The 22,561-nt window shown below is 37.1% G+C and overlaps 1 protein-coding gene across 14 annotated transcripts in view; it reads left to right on the forward strand.

The window, feature by feature from the left end:
• The window catches only part of LOC140209900 (ankyrin repeat and SAM domain-containing protein 1A-like), a 409,914-nt gene extending 392,830 nt beyond the window's left edge, over window positions 1–17,084 (forward strand). For 8 of the 14 annotated variants that reach the window (XM_072278549.1, XM_072278553.1, XM_072278546.1 and 5 more), the window contains one exon: window positions 3,512–4,699. In XM_072278549.1, coding sequence (XP_072134650.1) covers window positions 3,512–3,625 — 114 coding nt within the window. In that variant the 3' untranslated portion in view covers window positions 3,626–4,699. Of the gene's footprint in view, window positions 1–3,511; window positions 4,701–14,705 lie in introns of those variants that run through there. The other 6 variants (XM_072278542.1, XM_072278543.1, XM_072278547.1 and 3 more) reach the window with 3 other exon arrangements.
• The last annotated feature ends 5,477 nt before the right edge of the window (window positions 17,085–22,561 follow it).

Genomic DNA, 22,561 nt, shown 5'->3' on the forward strand with positions numbered 1-22,561 from the left:
CTGCTATACCCTGAGCTCTATTGCTCACTGTTGGGCCTAATATACAAATAACTCATGGGCACTTTTGCACAAGGGTATTTTAAAATATGACTTGTTGCCCAGTTGTTAGACTTTCCTAGATGTGTGAGAAAGTTCCACATTGACCAAAATAATATGTATTACAGTGGGTATCTGCTACCAAATGTGTCCTGAGAAACACTGCTTCAAGTCAATCCCTAATTCACTGGAAGAGTATCTGTGCAATTGAGTTAGTGGCACGTTATGAGCAATAGCACATTAAAGAAGTGCCATATTTGCAAATCAAATAAAAACATTTTTTGTTGAGAGGTTGGGAACAATTTAAAGGACAAAATGCCAGGTTTAGCAGGTCAATAATGAAATATGAATACTTTAATGTGTTCTGAAGGTATCGCAACTGAGACATATTTTCAAGAGAAGTAACAACTGGCCATAAAAGCCTTGTCATATAAAATACTAACTCTCAGAGAAATTATTAATTGTGGCTCATGCAGGTTTGAATAAGATTGTGTTCAAAAACCACTGTGGCTCAAAAAGTACTTTTTTGAAATATAGTCACTGTTACAGTGGAAGAAAGTGGCAGCTCATTGCACTAAGCAAGCTGCAATACACAGTGCAACATTTCATTAATTGGTTACAGTTTGGGGGATGTAGGCTATGGATTTGATACTTAGGAGTGGGGAGACTGATAGTGGATTCTGATTAATTGGGATGCACTGGGACCAGTGCATTTTGGCCCAGTTAAGCAGCTGCTCCAATTAGCCAACGTTTCATGGAAATTGTTAAACAGGTATATAAAAAATCAAACTTAAGTAAAAAAATTATGTATTGAAATGGAATATAGAACAAATTAGAACACTACCAATATTACTGCGGTACTATAAAACTGTGTACAGGTATCCCCCGCCATCTGAAGGTAGAGCGTTCCTGTGAAACGGTTCGTAAGCCGGAATGTCCTAAAGCAAAGAAGCAATTACCATTTATTTATATGGGAAAAATTTGTGAGTGTTCGCAGACCCAAAAATAACCTACCAAATCATGCCAAATAACACATAAAACCTAAAATAACAGTAACATATAGTAAAAGCAGGAATGATATGATAAATACACAGCCTATATAAAGTAGAAATACTTTTCCACAATCATTGCCTGCACTGTTCTCCGAAGTGAAAATCTCATGCAAGCGCTGTTGGCAAAAACACTCTCCGGTAACCTTTAAGCTATGAAGCTGCCAAATCATACCAAATAACACGTAAAAATACACAGCCTGTATAAAGTAGAAATAATGTATGTACAGTGTAGTATCACAGGAATAGGGAAGACATCGAGCACATTGATGATGGTGTGTTTGGCTGAGTCGTCGGAGTTTGGGTGATGCAGTGGCCCCCATCCTCTGGGCAGCGAACCAATACTGATCCGCGAAGCGTGCAGGGGTACAGCGGTAGCCAGGACACACACAACATATGTTTAAGAAAAAAGCTGAAATAAACATGCTAATTAATTAGGTGCCGCCTGGCACGTAAATGTCGGCCCAGATCAGAAGTGATGCAACCGGCAACAAATAAGCGGCTGCCCCAATTAACCAATGGCCCAATTAATTTATTTGAATATCTTATATCCACCCGAAGGAGAGATGGATTCTTGGCTTAACTTATCTAAAGGACAATGCCTTTAATAATATTGCACTCCCTTGCTGCAGCGCTGGGATGTCCACTTAGATTCAAGCTTGGTGTGGGATTTGAATTTGGAACAACTTTTAGACTCAAGTGCTCCCTCTGAGCCACAACTGCATGCCATGAAAACACTACAATGTCAGAAATTATTTCTACAGAATACTTAAAATAATGTTATTACTGCTAGTTTGATCATGTTGGTTGTACCTGTGGTTCTGCTGTTTGGAAAAAGCAGTACCGTACGTACAAAGACATGCTTTAAATCTGGTATCTACTGAGTGACACAAGCCAGTGTATCTAGCATTCCTCTCTTTCTTGCTGAGATAGCCTGGGATTTTTACCAGGAAATTAGCTTCTTCAATCAAACACAAGTCAGACCTGATAAAGAATCAGGATCTTATTTATTTCCATGAATTCTTGGCCAGGAAACTGAGAGATAAACTAATTTCCCCTTAAAGTTTCTTCCAAAGTTTTAAAATCACATTTTAATGATTTATAATATTATTTTTGTAAATGCATCAGAGGCATTTAAAAATTGCTCTTAAAAATAAATCTCAGCCATAACAGTGGGAAAAGATTTGCCTCCCTTTGAAGCTGTAAGGATATTACACTACTAAGGTCTCAGTAATGTGCTACTTGAAATCCACACGCTGTTGAAGCTTGCAGGGTGCATCTCAGATTCAGGCCTAGACAGCTTTACTGAAGTCCAGCCCAACTAAGTGCAGCTGAACTAATTCCATGGATGGTAAGTACAGGCAGTAAGGTAGGCCCAGTATGGCTTGACCCATTGACCTTATGAATGAGTAAGGGGAAGGAGCTGGAGGCCGGAGCACTCCAAGATTGGAGGCCAGTGATCTCCAAGCACAGCGGTCTGAGGTCTGCGGTGCCTCGAGAGCAAGAGCTGTTGATCCTTGTGGTTGTTAAGTCCCGGGATTGAACGTTCAAGTAGCTTGGCAGACCCTCAGGTCAGAGGTTGAATCTTGGGCTTAATGTCTGGAGTTTGAAGCTCCAAAGTCAGTGAGTGCAAAGGCTGAATGTCGGAGTATTGGGCCACGATATGCAAATTGGAGGTCCAGCAACGACCTATCTGTGTGTGGGTGAGGGGGTGGGAAGGGATTTGTTTTGCTTTTATTGCTTGTTGCTTTGCTTTTGTTGCATCCTTAAATGTACTTGTTTATCAGTATAAAAATCTAGTCATACCATATCACCCCATAAACTGCACAGTAAATTGTTTTGTGATATGGTAAAGCACTGCCATTTAAAATTCTTCTTTTCCCAATGATTTCTGCACAAAGAAAAAAAAAAGTGAGAACTGGCTGTTGAGCATTAGGACTTCAGCATTATATAAGGGAGCTTTTAAGGTCAGCAATTAAATCCTCCAGCCATATTCACTTGTTATTTAGTAATGTTTAAGCATTTGAAGATTATCTTGATTGAATAGAAAACTACATTTGACTTATTAATTCCTTTTTCTTACCGAGTTGTGCTGTACAAACTGGTATTTTGGTTGTTTCCAGATGGGGATAAAAAAACTTTCAAAATGACTAGTATAAAGAAGGTTCCTAGATACTTGTAATGGGAGCAAATTTTTTTACAGGTCTATTCCTCATTAAAACACCTAGATTAAGTCTCAGTCATGCTGGCCTTGTACACTAATGTTTTTTTTTAAATCACTTTTCTCTTTCCTACAAAAGTTGGATAGTCAAAGTGTTGAATATGACTCAGTTTATCAATGATTTTCATTGCAGTTCTCATCAAATTTGGATTGTTAGTTAAATGTAAACCAAAATAACTTGCATTTTCTCATTTTATTTTTGTAGATTGACAACATTGATCAAGATTCTCAATCACATGGTGCTGTGGCATGGATAACTGACTCTAAGCAGGACTCCAAGAGGACAATCAGTACAAAGTACGAAACCACCATTTTCTGACCATCTGGTGCTCCCACTTCTATTCCGTGCCTTTGCACTGTGAATCTGTTCTATTTCTCCGCTTCCTACAGCGGACACTTAAAGCTGCTTTCACTCTCTTCTCAAAGGGAAACTTCATACTTGAGCTTCCGATACTCAACTCTGTAGTTGAATACAGCTGCCTTCAACATCTGGTGATCTTACAGCCATCTTAAAGCAAAGGCTTTGGAAATTACTTGGAATCTTACTCCATATCTGAACTTTGAAACACTCTAACCTCCGAGCACTGTGAGCTATTGTACTGTTAATCCATCCAAACGCTACTAAAACGCATATGGCAATGTTGCATGCATCAGTATCTGTTCCATTTTTTCCACAGCTCTACGTCTTTGAAAGGAAATGTGTTAGAGCTACTAACCTGGTGAATTTAATGAGCTTTAAAAGACCTCATCTCCTTTCTTAAACATGCTGTTTAAGAACTTGCTTTCTTAAACTTGTTGATTTAAACAATTTCAAAACATGCCTTATCCGTACAGTCATGTAGCTCAGTTAGTTAAACTGGGTGTGAAAGATGGGGCCCAAATCAGCCAAATTGACACAAAATGACAAAATGCAGACTTATTTCTATGTTCTGATATTTTTACAGAGTTTCTACAACATATTGTAAGTTTGGCCACAATTTTCTTATTGTAACTGAACTGGCTAAATGACCTGTAGCCTCTTTTGACTGAAATTTTCATTTCAGATGTTTGCCTCAGGATGGGACATGTGAAAGGATTAACTTTTCTAAATCTTTTCTGATATTGAAGCGCTTACTGAGCAGATATTTAACTTTTTTATGTGATCCAATTCAGTATTTTCTCTAAGTGATCAAAGGATATTAAAGTTTCAGGGATCACATAAAACTGTTCAAACTTTACAACAGTCTATATAATTAAAAGCTGCTTTATTCAAAATATGCAATACACAATTTTTCAGGCTCTACATTATTTATGTTGTATAATACAAATAATTGGATAATACAGTTTTATTTTAGGAACCGAATCAATGAAAATTATTAAGAGTACACTGAATGCTGGAGTAGTAAATAGTGGATGTGAAGTATTACGTTCAGTATTTGTATACACTTCAGTTGTTATAGTATGTCATTGTCATCATATGGAATTCTTGATTTACTTTCTCCATAATTCAGTTATTTGAGTATTTATCTTTAATTAGCAGGGCAAATGGGAATTTCTTAATTGCTCTTGTAAACTTATTCTGTTGCTTCATTTTCACGTTGTGCTTTGTACTCTGAAGACCTCACTTTCTGAATGAACCGTGTTTTTTTCAGTACCTGTAATTGAGATTAGCAAGACACTTTGCAGAGGTTATATGCATAGTCAGCAAATCAATCTGTGTGCAGAAAACTGATAAGTTAATATTTTTAATTTGTAGAAGGATCCATACACAAAATATTAATCTGTTTCTTACATCCTGATTCTCCCGCTGAATTTTTCCAGGATTTTCAGCTTTTGTTTCTAATTCGCAGCATAGTTAGTGTTTCAGGAGTTCTAATAATTAACAAATATTTGTTATAAATTGTTTGTAACAACTGTTCATTTATCATTAGCATCCATCCTTGAAATGGGACAAGTTATTTCGCCATATAACACAGTTTATAATGTTGTCAACTCCAGACTTACAATTTATCACAAATTCAACCTTTAGATACCTTAATAATCCTCATGAGAAATGGCTTTCCTTTAAATATCGCTAAGTTTGCAAAGAAGAACTATTCATCCTTGTTGGAAATCCTGTATTGCACTGTACAAGATAGGCTTGTGCGAGAAAGTTGTCTTAGCCATTGATGCCTAATGAGGTTGTTTCCTGCATTGATGCTCTGCCTTTGAATCCAGTAACACATTCAGCAATGATGTTTGATAGCATTTTAAAAGTGCATTGATAACATGTGCAGCAAAGGAGGAGCTGTTATGACCTTCCAAACTGATTTCCAATTATGCTGCATAAAAACCATTCTTGTTGATCTTGGAGGTCAAGCTGAGTGAGTGTGGTTTGCTGCAGACACTGGACTTTCTGTAGCTTTCAGCCATTGTGTCTGCTCATTTTGCTTCCATGATAATTCATTATATGACTTCATTGGAATAGTTAAATTATTCCCCCCCCCCCAAAAGTGTCTGGTGAATCAGTGTGTTGCACGATTTCACATTGTACCCCTTCCTTTGACTATTTGATGTACTTGTTGGTGATTTAAACCTAAAGCCTATGTATAATACTCAACTCTCATTCTTTATAACCACAATTAATTCAGAGATTGCTGTGGCTTTTTTGCTTGCCCAATCAAATGTAATCACTTCCATTAGAATTTCGCCTTACTCAGTATTAGCAAAATGCAACAGTCCATTTTGACATTCACCAGTAAATGACTCCAGTCCAGCACCTTGTCCAGTAGCTAATTTGAAAATGAATCTTTGTCCTTGCCTGAGCTAAACAACCTACTTCAACTTTTCATCTTTATCTACTTTAAATGTTGACCTTCTGGTGTATCCCAATAACGAAAATATTTTGGCTACTTTATCATCTTTCAATTTTTTTTGGCACGAACTTCAGTAAATTTATCTTGACACTTGTATTATCAAGAGGAATATCATTTTTTAAATCCACACAAGGAGGTTCTTGGTATCCAGATGAGTGATATGTCCAAACATAATTTTAAATTCTGTAATTTAAGGTTCTATGGTGCTGGATTACTCTGAAAACTTTTCTGAGATGGATATTTAACTCAGAGCTACTCATCTTTGAAATTATGATGTTGTGTCAGAATTCAGGTTGTAAAAGTGACCATGGATTGCTCCACCCACCAATTCCTACTCTGTCCTTTCTACCTTGTAAAGTTCTTCGAGATACGATAGAAAAGACGGCTGTTGCTGCTACCGCATCAAATAATCTAATTCTTTGAATCTTCTGATGGATTCTTGGAATTTAATCTTGTACACTAACCAATATTTCAAATGTTTATCTTGCCCCAGTTTGGAAAAGGTGTCAGATATATATTGTTGAAATGCTGAAACCTTACCTTTCTATTTTGGAAATGTAAGCATTCTATAGATTAAAATTTATCTTTACTGTAATCAGGGTGTTTTTGAAGTCCATTATTAGTTTAATCATTTTGTGGTGTGACCCAGGACATTAATTGGTGAGTTGATCCTTCAGAATTTATAAGAGGATTTAGCTCCAGCCATTTAATCATGGAAAAAGCTGAGTCTTGGCAATATTGGTAATCAAACCTGTCAACTTTGTCCCTATGATAGTAAAATAAAACTGGCATGGTTCAGTGCTGTAGTCTTATGGTGAGCTAGAAGAAATCATATCCAGAGTTGCAGAAGCCATATTTAACATGTGACTGATAACCATTTTATTGTGTAGGTGTACATGTGGATTTGAGCCAGTACTCCACACGTTGTCATTAAAAAAAATTCTATTGTGTAATGGGAAGGTTGCTACTAAAAGAAGAGGACTAAGTTAGTTTATTGCAGCTAGTAAAAGGTGTTGTGGCTTCTTGTGGTGGGGAACTGCAGAATGTGTAAGCTATTACTTGTTTTTCTTGAAGTGGGAAAATTATTCCAGTCCCCTATATGAAATTGGATTTACTATTTAATATACATCACTGGAAGACTTCCCATAAACAATAACAGGATACAAATAAAACTACAGATGCTGCAATCTAAGACTAAACCAGAAATGTTGAAAGTACTCAACCAGTCTAGCAGCTTCTGTGGAATTAGAACCAGTTAATGTTTTGGTTTAAGGACAAGTTGGTCTTAGTAACTGAAGTTGATAGAGAGCATTCGGTAGAGTAAAGGAAATGTCTGTAATACAGTGATACAATGGACAGCCATTGAATCAACAGTTAAATTTCTTTGTAAACTTAGGAAGGCACCTCATTTTTCAAGTGGGAATGTTGAAGCCTGCAGGACTTGTTAATGAATTCTCCAGCTTCTGATAACTTGCTCTTCAGTTATATCAGGACTCTCTATTTACAAATGATATTTCTTCCCCTGCCCCTAATACAGACACACCATATTTATTGTGGCCTGCACAATGATTCCCAGAAAGCCACATTAGCAACATGTTCCACTGACAATGGGTCTTAACTGTCTCAGGGCTGAATATTTTTTCTCTGTTACTGGCATTTTTTTCTACCTTTTGTCCTCCTCCATCATCTGTTACTTGGACTAACTAACTTTCTCTCTTTCACAATTCTGATGAACTGAAAACATTTATCTGATTTCTCTTTCCACAGTTGCTGCTTGATGAGTTGAATTCTTCCAGTATTTGTATTTTTTTCCCATGACTATATAAGGTGGATGAAACTGATGCAGGAAAGCCAACTCAAAATACAGCATCAAAAATAATTACATTTGCAGAGGCAGCAACAAAAGATTTTTTAAAAATCTGTCTGATTCTATTGATATCTTTAAATGACTACTGACTTAAGTGGTGGAGCACATAGGTTGTTTTGTAAATATGTAGTGCCCTTTCACCTGGTTTTCTTAAATATATTTGGTAGCTTTTGGCAACTAAGAATGTGTGATGAACTTGTTTATTTATGTATTTTGGATTGTCGCAAGTTTAGTAGATGTTACCATTCCTTGCTGGTGTAGTAAAATTAAGTAGGATATTGATCACATGGATCATTTGGGAAATAACAGCAGTAACCTTATACTGCATGTAAAGCTGTTCTGCTGACTTTGCCAAGGAATTACTTTAGCAATTTCAGTTCACCAGAAATTGTTGTGTGGCTTTTTATATATATTTATGCACTTTCTGTTTAGGTTGAATATTGACAGAAGATTTTTTCCATGGAAGAAAATAGTTAATTTCTTCTTGGTGGAAACAGTTCATTGTAAATGCTGTTGTGCTGAATGTTCCTGTCATGTACTTTGGCAATTTTATAGTAATTGAGTTCACTTTACTTGTTACAATGTTAGTAACAGGATTTTAAAACAAGGCTTTAGGTGCAATAAAAAAATCAGCATAAGCACAGCCATAAATCTTAATATTCATTTTATAACTTGACAGCAAGGAAGGCTATACACTAATTCAGTTGTTCAGTAGTTCCATTTAATATTGGAGAATGTATGCAGTATCCAACCTGAAATTCTTACTCTTTGCAGATATCCACAAAAACAGAAGGGTACCCCAAAGAATGAGTGACAGTAAAAACGTTAGAACCCCAAAGCCCCCTCCCATGCACAAGCAACAGCAAAGCATTGACCCTGCCCCCTTCCCACTTACTTCAGCAAAAAGCATCAGCACCCTCCACCCACTAAGCCAAACAATAGCAAAGCCCCCCCAAGAAAGACCATGATCTGCAGTACAACTCTAGTACCATTGTTAAGTGCCAGGTATTAATTTACTGTGATGTGCGCAGAAATTCAGTGGATGACACTTTTTTTTCCTCACACCTCATATATGAAATTCCTGGAATACAGCACAATTACAATAGATTCAGGGTCAAATCATACCATTCCAGAAACTCAACTGGTCATTGTGAGTCATAAATTCCTATTTCATATATAACTGAATTTCACTTAAGACATGAGTGTAATGATGTCAGGCACTCTTCACCGAAAGATTTATGGAAGAAAAAAAATACCTCTCATTGTTCTGTAGTATGCTTGTCTTTGAGAGCTCTCAGCCTAATTGGCTGTATTATTTGCTAGGTTCTTATTGAGATCACCTCCGCATGAAGGTGTTTTCTTACCTGTTTTCTTTCAAGTTGTCAATCTGCTGTTTATCTGGACTGAATGCTGAATTAACCTGAAATAACTCCTGCACCATCTTTTCTTTCCAACCAATTATAGCCCCTAATCTTTTCCCTATTACTCATCACCAAACTTTACCACCAACAGTTATGATCTAAGGATGTCAACTCACTGATCCTTGCCCTAACAGGTGGAGGGAGGATCCCAGTTCACTGACTCTGGAACTGATCTATTTACAACTTGCTATCAACTCCCAACTTTTACAATTTGTAGCCTTTCCTGTTTGCATCATCAAGTTGCAGCCTCAGACAGACTTGGCTCTGTATCAAATACCTTGCTTACATGAATGGTTGCATGACCAAGATGATCATTGGATCATGTTCTCTGGCTTTTACAGTCAACCTTTACTAATCCAACTACCTGTAATCCAGCTCCTTCGATAATTCGGCACTGATTATGCTTAATGTGATCCTTCTGTAATTCAGCATTTTCACTAATCCGGCACTCCTCAGGTCCCAATGGTGTCGGATTATTGAAGGTCGACCTGTATTTCACTTAAGTCACCAATGAGTTTCTAAACCCTGAACATCTCTTAGATTGATTATATGAAATGATTGTACACTTGTATCATTCGACGGTAATGAGGAGATTGGTCAAGGTAGTGTGCGTTGTGGAATGAAATCAAAGACTGATGTGTCAATAGCCAAGTCTCAATTGATAAATTGTTTGAAGAGCTTATTCCAATGAGCACTGCTGCTTCTAACCACATAAATCCTCACCCTTCCTTGGCTCTAAGAAGGGTAAGCCTTGGATATCTGGGCTGTGAATGTCTTCACAGCACTAAAGTCCATCCACTAATTAGTTTACCTCCTGTGTTCTTTCCATCTGCCATCTGTTGGACACAAGGGATTTGAATCGGACCTCAGGAGATTATTAGACCAACGTGAGATTAAAAAGACATATGTCAGAAGTTTAAAGCTCTTCAATCCAATGGTGCAGTTTTAAAACTTAGCAGAGGGTATGCATTCACAAATTCAAGGCCTCATCTCCCAATATCAGAAAAGAGGATATGCCTGGGATCTCAAGAAAGGAGTCATCTGTTCTTACAGTAACTTCAGAGAATCTGTTTCTTGTCTGCTGGAGGGAAAGACATCACGAAGATCCTCACCCAAAACCTCCAGAAGAGCTGCTCTGTATATTTCCTCTATTAAGAGACACAATCTACATTTGATAACTCAAAGGAATATCAAGAGTAGTATCAACCATAAAACATTGCACTTTTTTTAATCGTTACCTGGATTGTCTTGGACTCTCAGTTGGAAGAACCCTTCTTGAATTTAGATGCCCTCAGAAATTTGTCTGCATTTTCTACAGGCCCATTCCTTTTGCAGGCTGTGTTCTAGCTAGGCTGTGTCATTGCGTAATCTTTTTCTCATTCTTTCTTGGCACAATATTCTACCTCAGCTCCAACAGGCTTCCCACTGGAGTGAAGCCAATCTACAAAATGAATGGGAACTATTCACCCTATGTTGTTGTACTCCAGTAAGAGCATCACACAATTTCTGCTGTCACGCTACAGGACTCTGCTCATGCTTCTGCACATTCGGAGGCTGAACTCCAAGTCACCATCAATTTGCTCACTGAGATGTAGTAGGGAATGTTCCATACATTCAGTATCTGCAAAACAAAGATCCTCCTACTGTTTCCAAACAGTGATGAATCATGGTTATACCTTGGAAAACATAGATCACTTAACAAACCACGTAAGTGCCTCTCAATGAAGGTATACAATTCAACACCTCATCCAATGTCTGAGAACAGCTATTATTGCCATCCCCCTGTATGCTTCTGAGGGCACTCAAAACACAGGAGAGGTACTATCAAGCAGTCCTGGTACATTGTTTCCAGCTGAAATATCACCCAATTCCTTTCCTCCCACAGATATCCTCCAGCGGGTTGTTTGATACCATCAGTACTGTTCAAAATTCTACAAATCAACTGCAAGGGTACGCAAAGCAATGCTTACATCCTCTTCCAGGCAACATCCCAAGTAGAAAAGGTTCTAACCACATTCAGCAACATCTGATGGTTGGACAACTTTGTTTACATGCACACCAGACTTCCAAAATGTATGCTTCATTATGAACTAACCATGCCAAAGGATTTCCTGCAGTGCAGAACACTAAGTATTCTTCATGTGCATCATTTTTATTGAACACCTGTTACATAAATGGGGATTGACAAGCCACCTCAAATGTGTCATCTGTACTAGTGTGGAACTGCAGTCTTGATGGCTATCTGTACTTTTCTCTTGCTAAAACTGCCTTTGTGTAGTGTCGCAGAGCATTCCTGTTTGGCTTAATTGCATTTTACATCTCCTAATCACAGTCTCCAGTCCCAGCCCGCTTCCCCCAATAAACACTGATAAACAGGTGCAAGTAATGAGCCAGTTTCAGATCAGTATATATTTCTGTTGTTAATATTTTAATTGTTACTTGGAATTGAACTAAGGTTACATGAAGATGGTGTCACTGAAAAACATAATGTTGAAGGTGGAAAATTGTTTTGTTGAGGTTTAGAGAGATACATCATCAACCTGCCTCTGCAGCTCACCAAATCTGCACTGACCATCAGGCAACCATTTAACTAAATCCTATCCCGTGGCATTTTTTTCTCACTGTTTTTGCATCATCAAGATGCCCCAAGATTCTGCCACTCATCTACACATGGGGGAGGGGGCAGCGGAGCAATTTACAGTGGTTAATTAACCTACCGACTCGTATGCTTTTGTCTTTGAAAGCAAACCAGAGGAAACACAACAGACAGAAGGTAAGTTCACACATGTCACTGGAGGTCAGCATTGGACCTAGGTTTCTGAAGTTCTGAGGAAGCAGCTGTACAAGCTGCCCTGCTCCACAGCTCACCATGTTTATTGCCCTTTACACTTCATTTTCCCTCATTAGGCACTTTCACTGTTTCTTGGCTGCATCATAGGATAGTTATTTAGCATCAGATCTTCAAGGATAAAACCATCATGGCTATTCTCACTCTCAAAAAAATCTCACCTACTTCCTCAGGCTGGAGCATTCAATTCTGTTGATAATCGCATGTTTTATCATTTTATTTTAAATTACACAGGTCAAGCCATTAAATTTTCTACAAAAAAAAGGTTGCCACTGATAATCCAGAAACAGTAAAAAGTTTTGTTAATGCATTGTTTATATATAATTTATACTGATTTACATGGTGCTCAAAGTAAGCTTAAGCCATATTTCATAGAATAAAAACTCAATTTCATAGAAACCATGTTAAGATTAAGATTGAACTCAGCCTTCAATATATATAGTAAATGAATCTACAAGATAGCACAAGGGCTTTGAAATAAAGCAGTTTTTACATGTGAGATAAACTTGAAAATTGGATTCCTTTTATTGCCGATCACTAATGCCTTCAATCAGGAATGTTAGTTTAGGCATTCAGTTGGCAATTGTCAATAATTCTGTAAAATTGATTATAAAATGAGGCTGTTAAAAGTAAGATGTACTTTTTGGAAGGGAAGTGAAAAATACCTTTTTTGCTTTGTTGAAATTAGGAATTAATAATCTCTGTTCTTTAGCAAGAAAATATTAATTACTTGTGCCCCATATTTTGTGTCGACTTCTATTGTCTCTTCTGTTGATTACATTTCTGTACTAATCTGTAATTTTTCATTGATTGTAATGTGAAGCATTGCCATACTGCGAACCAGTTCCATGTAATCGGCTCATCTGATTTTTTTGGTTTAAGTATTAGGACTGCTTTATTCAACTTAATGATTTGCTGAAGCACACCCAAAAAGTAGTTTTGGGGAGAGAAGAAATTGACACAAGATTGTTGGTCATTTCTGCAAGGGCATTGCATTGGCTTAGCAGAGAAAATAATGTGGGTTGACTTAAATCATTCAAATTGTAAGCAACTTGAGTGAATACATCTAATTTAATTATGTGCTTATATGTCTTGATTCTATGTAACCTTCAATACATTCACATTACATTTTTTCCTTTTCATTTTCTGCCCCATTCTCTGACTGTCAATGTGATCCAGCTTCATTTCTGAGCCTTTCCTGCTAATGATATCTAAAGGCTAGTTCAGTGAGTAAATTGCCCTCATGTCTCATGTCTTGATTATTACCTCTCAGATAAAGTAACCTTATCTGTGGCCTTTGGCTAGAAAACATTGATTTCTATCACCTTTTCACTCATCTGAAAGATCAGATGATTATTTTCTTTCTGACTTTAAACTTTCATTCAAGCATTGATGCAGGTTTTGCATTCTGAATATCAAACAGTTTTAACAGCAAATAAGTATGTTGAGAGACTGTTCCTCTACTGTCATGAATTTGGCATTAAAGTCCATGTAAAGCAGCAAGGTGCTAGACTTGTGTGCACAACTTAACATAACAGAACATAGATCTGATGCAATCAGGCAGAAGTGAATTTTAACACCAGACATTACTTTCAACACTGAAAATTTAGCTTAACAAATACAGAATTTCCTTCACAAGTTTAGTTATTCTTGGAGCTGAAATGCTTTCTGAATTTTTTTCTAGAACACATCATTTAGAATTGACAATTCTTGGTCTAATCAATTCTGGTTTTTATCCTTCAGTCTATTGAGAAGCTGAATGTTTCTTTTTCTGCTCACAATTTCTACAGATTCCCTAGAGAGTATCACACCAGATCAAATAACTGGTGAGAATAAGTTAAACTGTCTGTGAGCAGATGTTAATATACTGAACAGTGAGCACTATTTATTTGTTGAGTGTAACATTCATACTTGAGTAAGTTACAGTTAAGATTGTAAAAAATTATCTTCAGGTAGAAAAGAAGAGAAATTGCATGCCATCTAATAGTCTCAAAATACTCAATATGAATCAGACTATGTGATACAGTATGCCTTTGGTAATGGGATGCACTTCCTTGGGCAAATCCAATTTTAACCAGCTTTTAATGCATTTAAGATGAAATTGTCTCAATTTGGCTGTTGGGATCAGTTAAATCAGATTTATTCCTTTCTGTTTCTTTTTTTAAAGTGCCTAAAAGCTTTGCTGAGTAGCTATGTTCTACCTATTCCATTTAGTCTTTCAATTCTTCTTTCTAATCTGCAATGCCACGTTGGCCTAAAATGTGTTCTTAAATTAATTGCTTTAAAATGCACAAAATATTCAGGATTCCTACATGGTTATTTGTAGCCTTCTGTTGTGGAAATTGTTGTATTGTCTGGAACATCCAAGTTCAGTCACTGTTTAAGTTTAACATCACATACATTTTTCTTTTTGTTTTAACTTCATGTAGCTGAAAGCCTGTGGTGAGTGTATGTTTACTGGAAATGTGGCAATGGGTGACAGATCATCATAAGCGAAAATTAAAGCCATCTGAGAAATGACAACGCACACCCAGCAGAACATGGAACTGAAGTTGATCGGTGTGGCAGTGGCTTCCAGATTCAATATAATCGCACAACATAGGAAAAACAATTTTAAAACTTCCTTTACAAGTGCTTGAATGCCAACAAGAGATTTAACTATTTAACCAAAGAAGATTCATTGCGAACTTCACCAAATTGCCCTTTGCAGCAAAGATCAGTTGGAGCAATCATCTTCGATATGGTTTACGCTAGTTTATTTTCGCTATCAGTAAACAGAAATGTCTGTTGTCCCCAGCGCCTTAGTACATAAACTGTGAGGAACAGGATTTTAGTTTTTAATGTTGAAAATACTTACATTAAATCATATTTTTAATTGTCCTTTATTTCCTTCAACCCATCCCTGTTGTACAAAGCAAATCTAATTAAGATCACTGGATTCTACAGATCTAACCTAAAGCAACTGAACACATTAAAGAGCAAGTACAGCATTACCTTCTTCATGAACTTGTATTATGAAAGATTAATAATTTTATTGGCAGGCATCTCAAAATATTTTGCTGTGTTCAAATCATATCTGATCTTCTCATATCGCTAATCATTTGCAGATGGAAGAAGATATTTGATCAAAATCTTGGTATCATAAAGTTTGGTGGATTTTGCTTCAGTAGCATTGTTATACTTAAACCATGACCCTGCACTTGAATGATGCAGAAAGATATCAGGAAATATGGTTATGCTTTAAATTTACTGGAATAAATTTCAAGCAATGCTTCTGTCCGAAAGCAAAATTGTGTCCTTATCAGCCTCTGCAAAATTCATTCGTTTTTTTTTTGCAAAATACCACTTTCATGTCCATTTCCTGGAGTTCAGTTAGGTCATGAATTATAAAGGAAACATTGGAGCTGAAATTCTTAGTGGTATATGAAAAAATGTCAATGTTTCATTTTTACAGGACTGCAATAACAAGGAGAGTGAAATATTCAAAAGCATGATTGTGGGAATTAAATACTACCAATTTTACCAGTGGTTTAGCATGAAGATGATGGTTTCTTTGTTTGATTCATATGATATAATACTGACCAAATCCTATGAAGAGTCATTGTGGAGAAAATTAAAAGTCAATAGATGTACAAGACCCCTTCCTGAAGTGACTCAACAGTTACAAATTTGTACTTGGATTGAACTCTAATGAATTATCCCTGTTTTCACCTTTGGATTGTAATTATTATTTTTAAATCATTGGTTTCCTTTTGGAGAAATTTGCCATTACTTAAACTCCAAAAACCAAAAGAATAAATTCAGCTGCTTCTGTGACTGTGGTCAGAGTAGCCCTGATTTTAGAATTAAATTTCTGAAGGAGACAGCAGGTTACTGCCATTTTGTCATCTGCTTCCTCAGTGATGGGACATTCCAACATTCTGTGCAGTAGCTTATTTTGGCCATGTCAAGAAGTGACATTCTCTCTAAGCAGTGCTGACCTTGAGCAGCTGGCAGCCCTGAATTTTGTAATCAGCAGGCAGTACTTAAAGATTTAACAGATGTGGTGCAATTATTAAAATTGGGATTGTTGGATAATTATTCCAATAAGCAGTTACTAATTCGTGCTGCGCAGGACATTAATGCCATAAAATGGCTTTTGAATCAAAAGAGTTGGCTGGTGAAGAGAATTTTTTAAGTATTCAAATTATGTACAGACATCTAAGCAGCAGTGTTGTTACCCAAACTTGTCTGCATAAATAATTTGAGGGTATTTGCTCATTCATTAATAATGAATCACCTCTTTTGTAGAGATTTTTAATAGATGTCTTGATTGTTTTGATGAACAGTAATAATCTCAGTAAAAGTGCACTAATGGGCAAGGAACATAGCTGCTTCACTAATTTGAGTCTCAGTTTGACTATTGTAAAATTGTTTAAAAATTTATTTCTACTCTTGGTCAAGGGCTGTGAATGCTGTGTAGACACTAAGCAGGGCTTACTAGTGTATATCTTGTTCTGAACTTCAGATATTTCTAATGGTTAGTATTGGATCTATATGTATTGATGGGTGTTTATTAATTTTCTAGTTCTATATTGCAGTACTTGAACAACATATATTTCTATGTGTACATAACTGTAGATTCATAAACAAGTATTGCAACTGGACACATCACGGTACCAAACACTAGGATTATTGTGCAAAAACTAGACTGACCTCATAACAATACGAGTTTGTAAATTTACCTGGGCTTCCAGTCTGTTTTTGGTTTTTTTTTTGCCTTTATTTGTACAATTGGAAATCAATCAATAAACAGAACCTGATTAACACTATTGTGCAGATCATTCCAAAGAGCCAAACTTAACAGTGCCAAATGCTTTTAGTTTGCAGGGTCATATACTTGAAATTCAGTTTTTCACTTATCCATTACAAAAACCGCACCAAGTCTTAAACCACGTCATGTAGTAGCTTTTCTATACTTTTCACCAATAAATCTTAGCCTCTGTGAGTTTCATGATGCCATTCCCTCCCCACGGTTCAACACAAAAATAAACTACAACGCAACCTAATATTGAGTTAATTTTTGTCCTCTCTTGGCTTTCTCTTCCAATTCACTTAGACCAGTGAGTAAAATTGGATTCCAAAATTTTTTCCTTTTTATGGAATTCTTTTCCTTGGGTTATAAGATCTCAATAATCCTGATTCCACTCCTGCACTTTAAGGTTTAATTAAAGTTGTGTAAAATATAAAACGTCTTCATAATTTCATTACAAGAATTCCATCGTGAGCATTCTTGAATTTAGTAGAACTAGTTTGTCCCATTAATATGATTCTAATGTGGTTTGGAGAGTTTATTAGGTACATTATTTAAATATTTAAACTAGTTTGTTTGGAAAATTTTAGTGAACAAGCACACCAAAGTTCTCTATGGATATCAGATTTCTCCCCCATCCTTGAACATCACTTCTTCATTCATACTCAAGTTTCAAATCAGTCTACAGCAAGTCAAAGCAAAATGTACATCAATTTCAAGTACAATACTGCAGAAGAAAATGCTACAAAGGAAATTCTTATCATCACAATCCTGTCCTTGGCGTATCAGACATAGCAGATAGCAGCCAATGGTGATTGCTAATAGGTAATAACTGCCATAACCACTTGAAGTTGCAGTCACTTCAACTCAGAAGATGTGCAGACTAGCCTGGTTCTGCAGTGGTTGCCGCACTGCTTGTTCATGTCCTGAGACTGTCCTACTCCCATGATCAGCTGTCCCTAGATGGTTCAATATGAATTCTCAGCATTTCCAGTGAAATTGATACTCTATCAAGTAGTATGTTGAATAGCATCCTTTCAATTCATGCATCAACTACAGTCAGAAATTGGTGAATTCGCTATTACTATGTGCATGTAAATTAGCATTTTGTATAAAGTTTTTTGAGATTTGGACCACAGCCAAGCCTTACTCCTGGGAAAAGTTTAATGGTACTTTGCACTCCATCTGAGCCACATTATTCATTCAGCTGCTGGAAGAATGTTAATGAGGTAATGAGCCTTCTGGCAAAAGGCCTGAGAAGATGAGAAATGTGAAGAACTCACAAGATGTATCATAAGGATATGCTAAAGGTAATGGAGTAAAATTAGGAAGAGAAGCTATTGCAGAAAGGTCAGGAATTAACTTTCTATATCTAGCCTATCAACATTTGAAAGTTAAAAGGGGAACCAAATGAGTGCACTTCCAACGAGCTGGATGATAGAAGTCATAGTTTGGTCAGGTCTTTCAGACATCTTAGGGAATATTGGATCACCTTCACTGACCACATGATGATATTGGTACTGTTAGTGACAGCAGTTTTGATATTATGATCACTTGGAGTAATTAGAAGAAAAATGAATGTTATAAAATATGCAACTGAATGTGGGAATGTAGTACATTCAGAGATATGAAAACTAATAGTGAAGGAATGAACTGCCACCTGGAGAGACAGACAAGGGCAGAGAGCCCTTCAGGTGAACTGCTGGTAGGCTTGAGGGAACTGCAGACAATACTCAATATTAACAACAGCTACTGAGATGGATGGTCATGGGTGAGCTAGCTAAATGAAATAGGAGAGGTGCTCTTGGCAAATGCAGAGGAAAGGAGAGTTCGGACTGATTAGAGGAGGTCAAAGATTGCATCATTTGTGATTGAGGTAATGGAGGTAACAAGAAAACCTGAGGTACAAAGTCAATGGAGTGGCTATTAATATACAGTAGGTGAGATTATGGAGAGTAAGGGCAAATAACCTCAAAGTGGGCATTATGAATTGAGATGAAAATTAAAATCTTCGTTTATAAGAGGTTCTTGGTTCTGAGGGAGAAAAGCAGTGAAGGTGCTACAATGAGAAAATGTGGTCCTTGGAGAAAACAAAATAAATGGATGTGAAGATTAAAACATGCTCAACAGTAATGTGCAGAGGAAGGAGAATGGTGTGATTGATAGTGCAGTTGCTCTGAGGAGAGAGGTCAGTGCAGGGGAGGATAGGGTGGCTGGAGCAACAATTACATGAGGTGAAACTGGCGACATTCATCTCATGTTTTTCTATTCCCAAGATTATAATTTCTAAATTCTGGGAAAATATGAAATTGCTAAACAATACCTAGCACACCTAAATCATTTTTTACTTTGTAAGCAATCCTTTTCCAAACAAAAAGAATAGTCAAAAAGTGATTTTAGAGTTGAGCCAGTGGGGAAGGAATAATAAAGCTGAAGACAGAATTAAAGGAACAATGCTTTTGGATAAGTGAACTTAAGGTTATGTGAATGGTTTGTGTGAGAGAATTTCAGTTCTCTGTTTTGAGCAGAAGAATTTGAAAGTGAAACATGGAGTTCAAAATTTGATGTGTGGCCAGAGTGGAAAGCAACATAAGTCAGGGAGTTCAAAATTAATAACTGACCAGGTCTTGGTATAATCTGAGACACAGGTATCAGAAAGGAAGAGAGGTAGTGGCTAGACTTTTCAGCTTGTGTCTGTTTCACTACTTGGCCCTTGCCTAATCGATACATCTGTTGTGAAGGTGTATCCACAATAATGTTAGAGGGAGTAATCATCATGCAGTTTTTATGGAGGCACTCTTCCGTTGTGTTGAGGGTTAGTCATTATCTTGAATAGTTCGGACTCAACAGATCTAGCAGCTCTAATCATGATGTTCATGACTACAGCAACAGTCGCAACAGAAGAAATTTCATTCACAATTTATTAATAGTATCAGCATGTTGGGATACCACCCATTGTGGCATCAAATCCATTAAATGTTTAGGTTCCTAGTCTGTTGAAACTCCAAAACTGTACAGTACGCAACTGTCACAGCCTGCTTAGATAGCCACAGATAAATAATTCTCCAACTAACATCACAACAAAATTATGCAGTCTTGGTAGGCATTCATGAATGGTGAGGACAAGAGAAACCTCGTGGGAAAAGGAATATTTATAAAGATTGCATCTTCAGTGGGTACAAAACTTGGATATTTGCCAAGGTCCTCAACAGGAAAAATGGAGATTCACGTTATCACAGAGATCATTTCCTTTGATTCACTCCACATGCTATGAAGAAATGTGATATTGGCTGTAACAAAGGTTAAGGGGCCAGGAACAATCCCAGCTATGCTTTGAGGATTTATAATTGATCTAGCTGCACCTCTCATACAGTGGGAACATTGGCATCCACACATTGATGTCCCAGTTATCTCATACAATTAAGTACGTACTTAATCTGGACCATTACCATCCAATTTGTCTTCTGTCAACTATCAGTAAATTGATAAAAGGATAGTGTAAGAAAAGTATTTAATCAGTAACCTTACTGAAGATGAGGTTCAGTTCTGAACTTTCCATACTTCTTTCATACTTTGGTCCAAAACCTGAATTTTAATGATGTAAAAGTGATTGTCCTTGAGATTAAGACAACTTTTGACTCTAGCAAAGTGCCCTAACATTTTCGGGGCTCCTCAGTTGTTGCAGTTGTTCTTTTTCAGGACTGGTGATACACTGGAATAAACACAAATGCAGTCATCTTCAGGAAAAGTCATCTGGCAACAAAGAAAATGGAGAACTGAACTGGGGTTTTCATCACATTCATAATTAATAGTGTAATGTTTTTTTCATCATGAAGATTGTGGGGTTCCTTTTTTTTAAGTTCACCAAACAATGTTGTTTCCTTTTGATGCTGCATTCTGTCTGTTTCAGTTTCACATTTGATCATTTGCAAGTTCTCGCAGCTGCCAACATTTAACCATGCAGCTGTATTCTTGCCTGGCAGCTCTGAAAGTATCATTCTCAAGGGAAACAGTACTTTTCCAGCCACAGGATGTGCTGCTGCTTAATGAATGTACTCTATGCTGAAATGATGTGAGTCAGGTGGGAGAGTTTTCTTTGAGAATCTGGCAGGTTGATGAAAAGCAGTGTCTGTAGGAAATGATTTTGCAAGGAGACTACAGACTCCCTCCAGGATCCTGACAGGATGTTGCCATAATGACCTCTTTGAGGATTAATACTATGTCAGTGCAGTCTATAAATTCCTGCACATTTGGAAGACTGCAACATAATAAATCCCTGTACTTGCTCTGTGGACTCTAGGAAAATAGTGGTGTCCTGTCCTTGAACTAGGAGATTGGGTGGCCTTGCTAATGTAGCAGTGATCAGCAGCAGCAACCTAGAATGATCTTGATAATAGGAAGTTGAAAATATCTGTGGCTCTGACCCTATCTACAATTTATGGCTAAGACCAGAAGAAATGAGCAAAATGTTTTTGTACTCCAGGAGTACAAGAAATGAGAAAAATATTCTTACACTCTAGGAAAATCTTTTTTTTCCCAGCTTCATAGCATTGTTTTGGTTTGTACAAAGGAACTTCAAGGCTTACCAATTGATGGATAATGATATGTAAATAATGTGTGTTATTGTGTACTGCCAACTAGCCTAAAATAGTTTTTGTACTGTTATTCCTACTGGAGCTTATTCTTTCCCTTTGTGTGTGTGTGTTTTTTTTCCCCCAGCTCCATGAGAGTGATTGATAAATTTCATTTGGTTTGTTACCAAATTACTACTTGATGAACCCAACTGCTACCAAGCCTTCTCCCTGCTCCATCAGCATCCTCCCTACAGCACTGTCAGATACCACACTGCCAAATGAATGCCATGGTTCCCACTTCAGTGCTGGTGATTTATAGGTACCTTATCCCCAGTAAAACATAGCACAAACCAGCAGGTCACTGAAACCCTAACATGAAGCATAATAACTGGTCACCATGCTTGCTTCTAGAATCTGCAGTGTAGGATACAGAAGCAACTGAATATTCTGGGAGTCCAACGATGGAAGTTTGGAACTTTTTCATGCTTCTTTTCTTACTGGAATGATTAGGCATATTGAAGTACCGTACAGGAGGAGAGAAAGTTCTCTCCATAACCAGGTGTGTTTCCTCACACACCCTATGTGCTGATAACTTACAAAGAATGCTGTAAGTACTCAGCAGGCCAAACAGCATCTGTGGATGCCGATGTCTTGGGTTGAAATCCTGCACAGAGTCCTGATACAGAGTTTTGACTCAGAATGTTTACATATATTTTCCTTCACAGATGTTGTTTGACGTGCTGGGTTCTTACAGCATTCTGAGTTATTTTGATATTGATTATATCTTCTGTTCATTTATTTGCTTCCACAACTCTTGAGTGTGCTGGCCTCTTTGGTATTTGCTGGACTTGCTGGATATCCAGTCCAGGCCTGTCTGGGATTGACTCATGCAGGATGTTGGTTTAAGCCCCATACTTAT

This window comes from Mobula birostris, chromosome 14 (genome assembly GCF_030028105.1).
Source record: "Mobula birostris isolate sMobBir1 chromosome 14, sMobBir1.hap1, whole genome shotgun sequence".
In the NCBI taxonomy this organism is placed as follows: Eukaryota; Metazoa; Chordata; class Chondrichthyes; order Myliobatiformes; family Myliobatidae; genus Mobula; species Mobula birostris.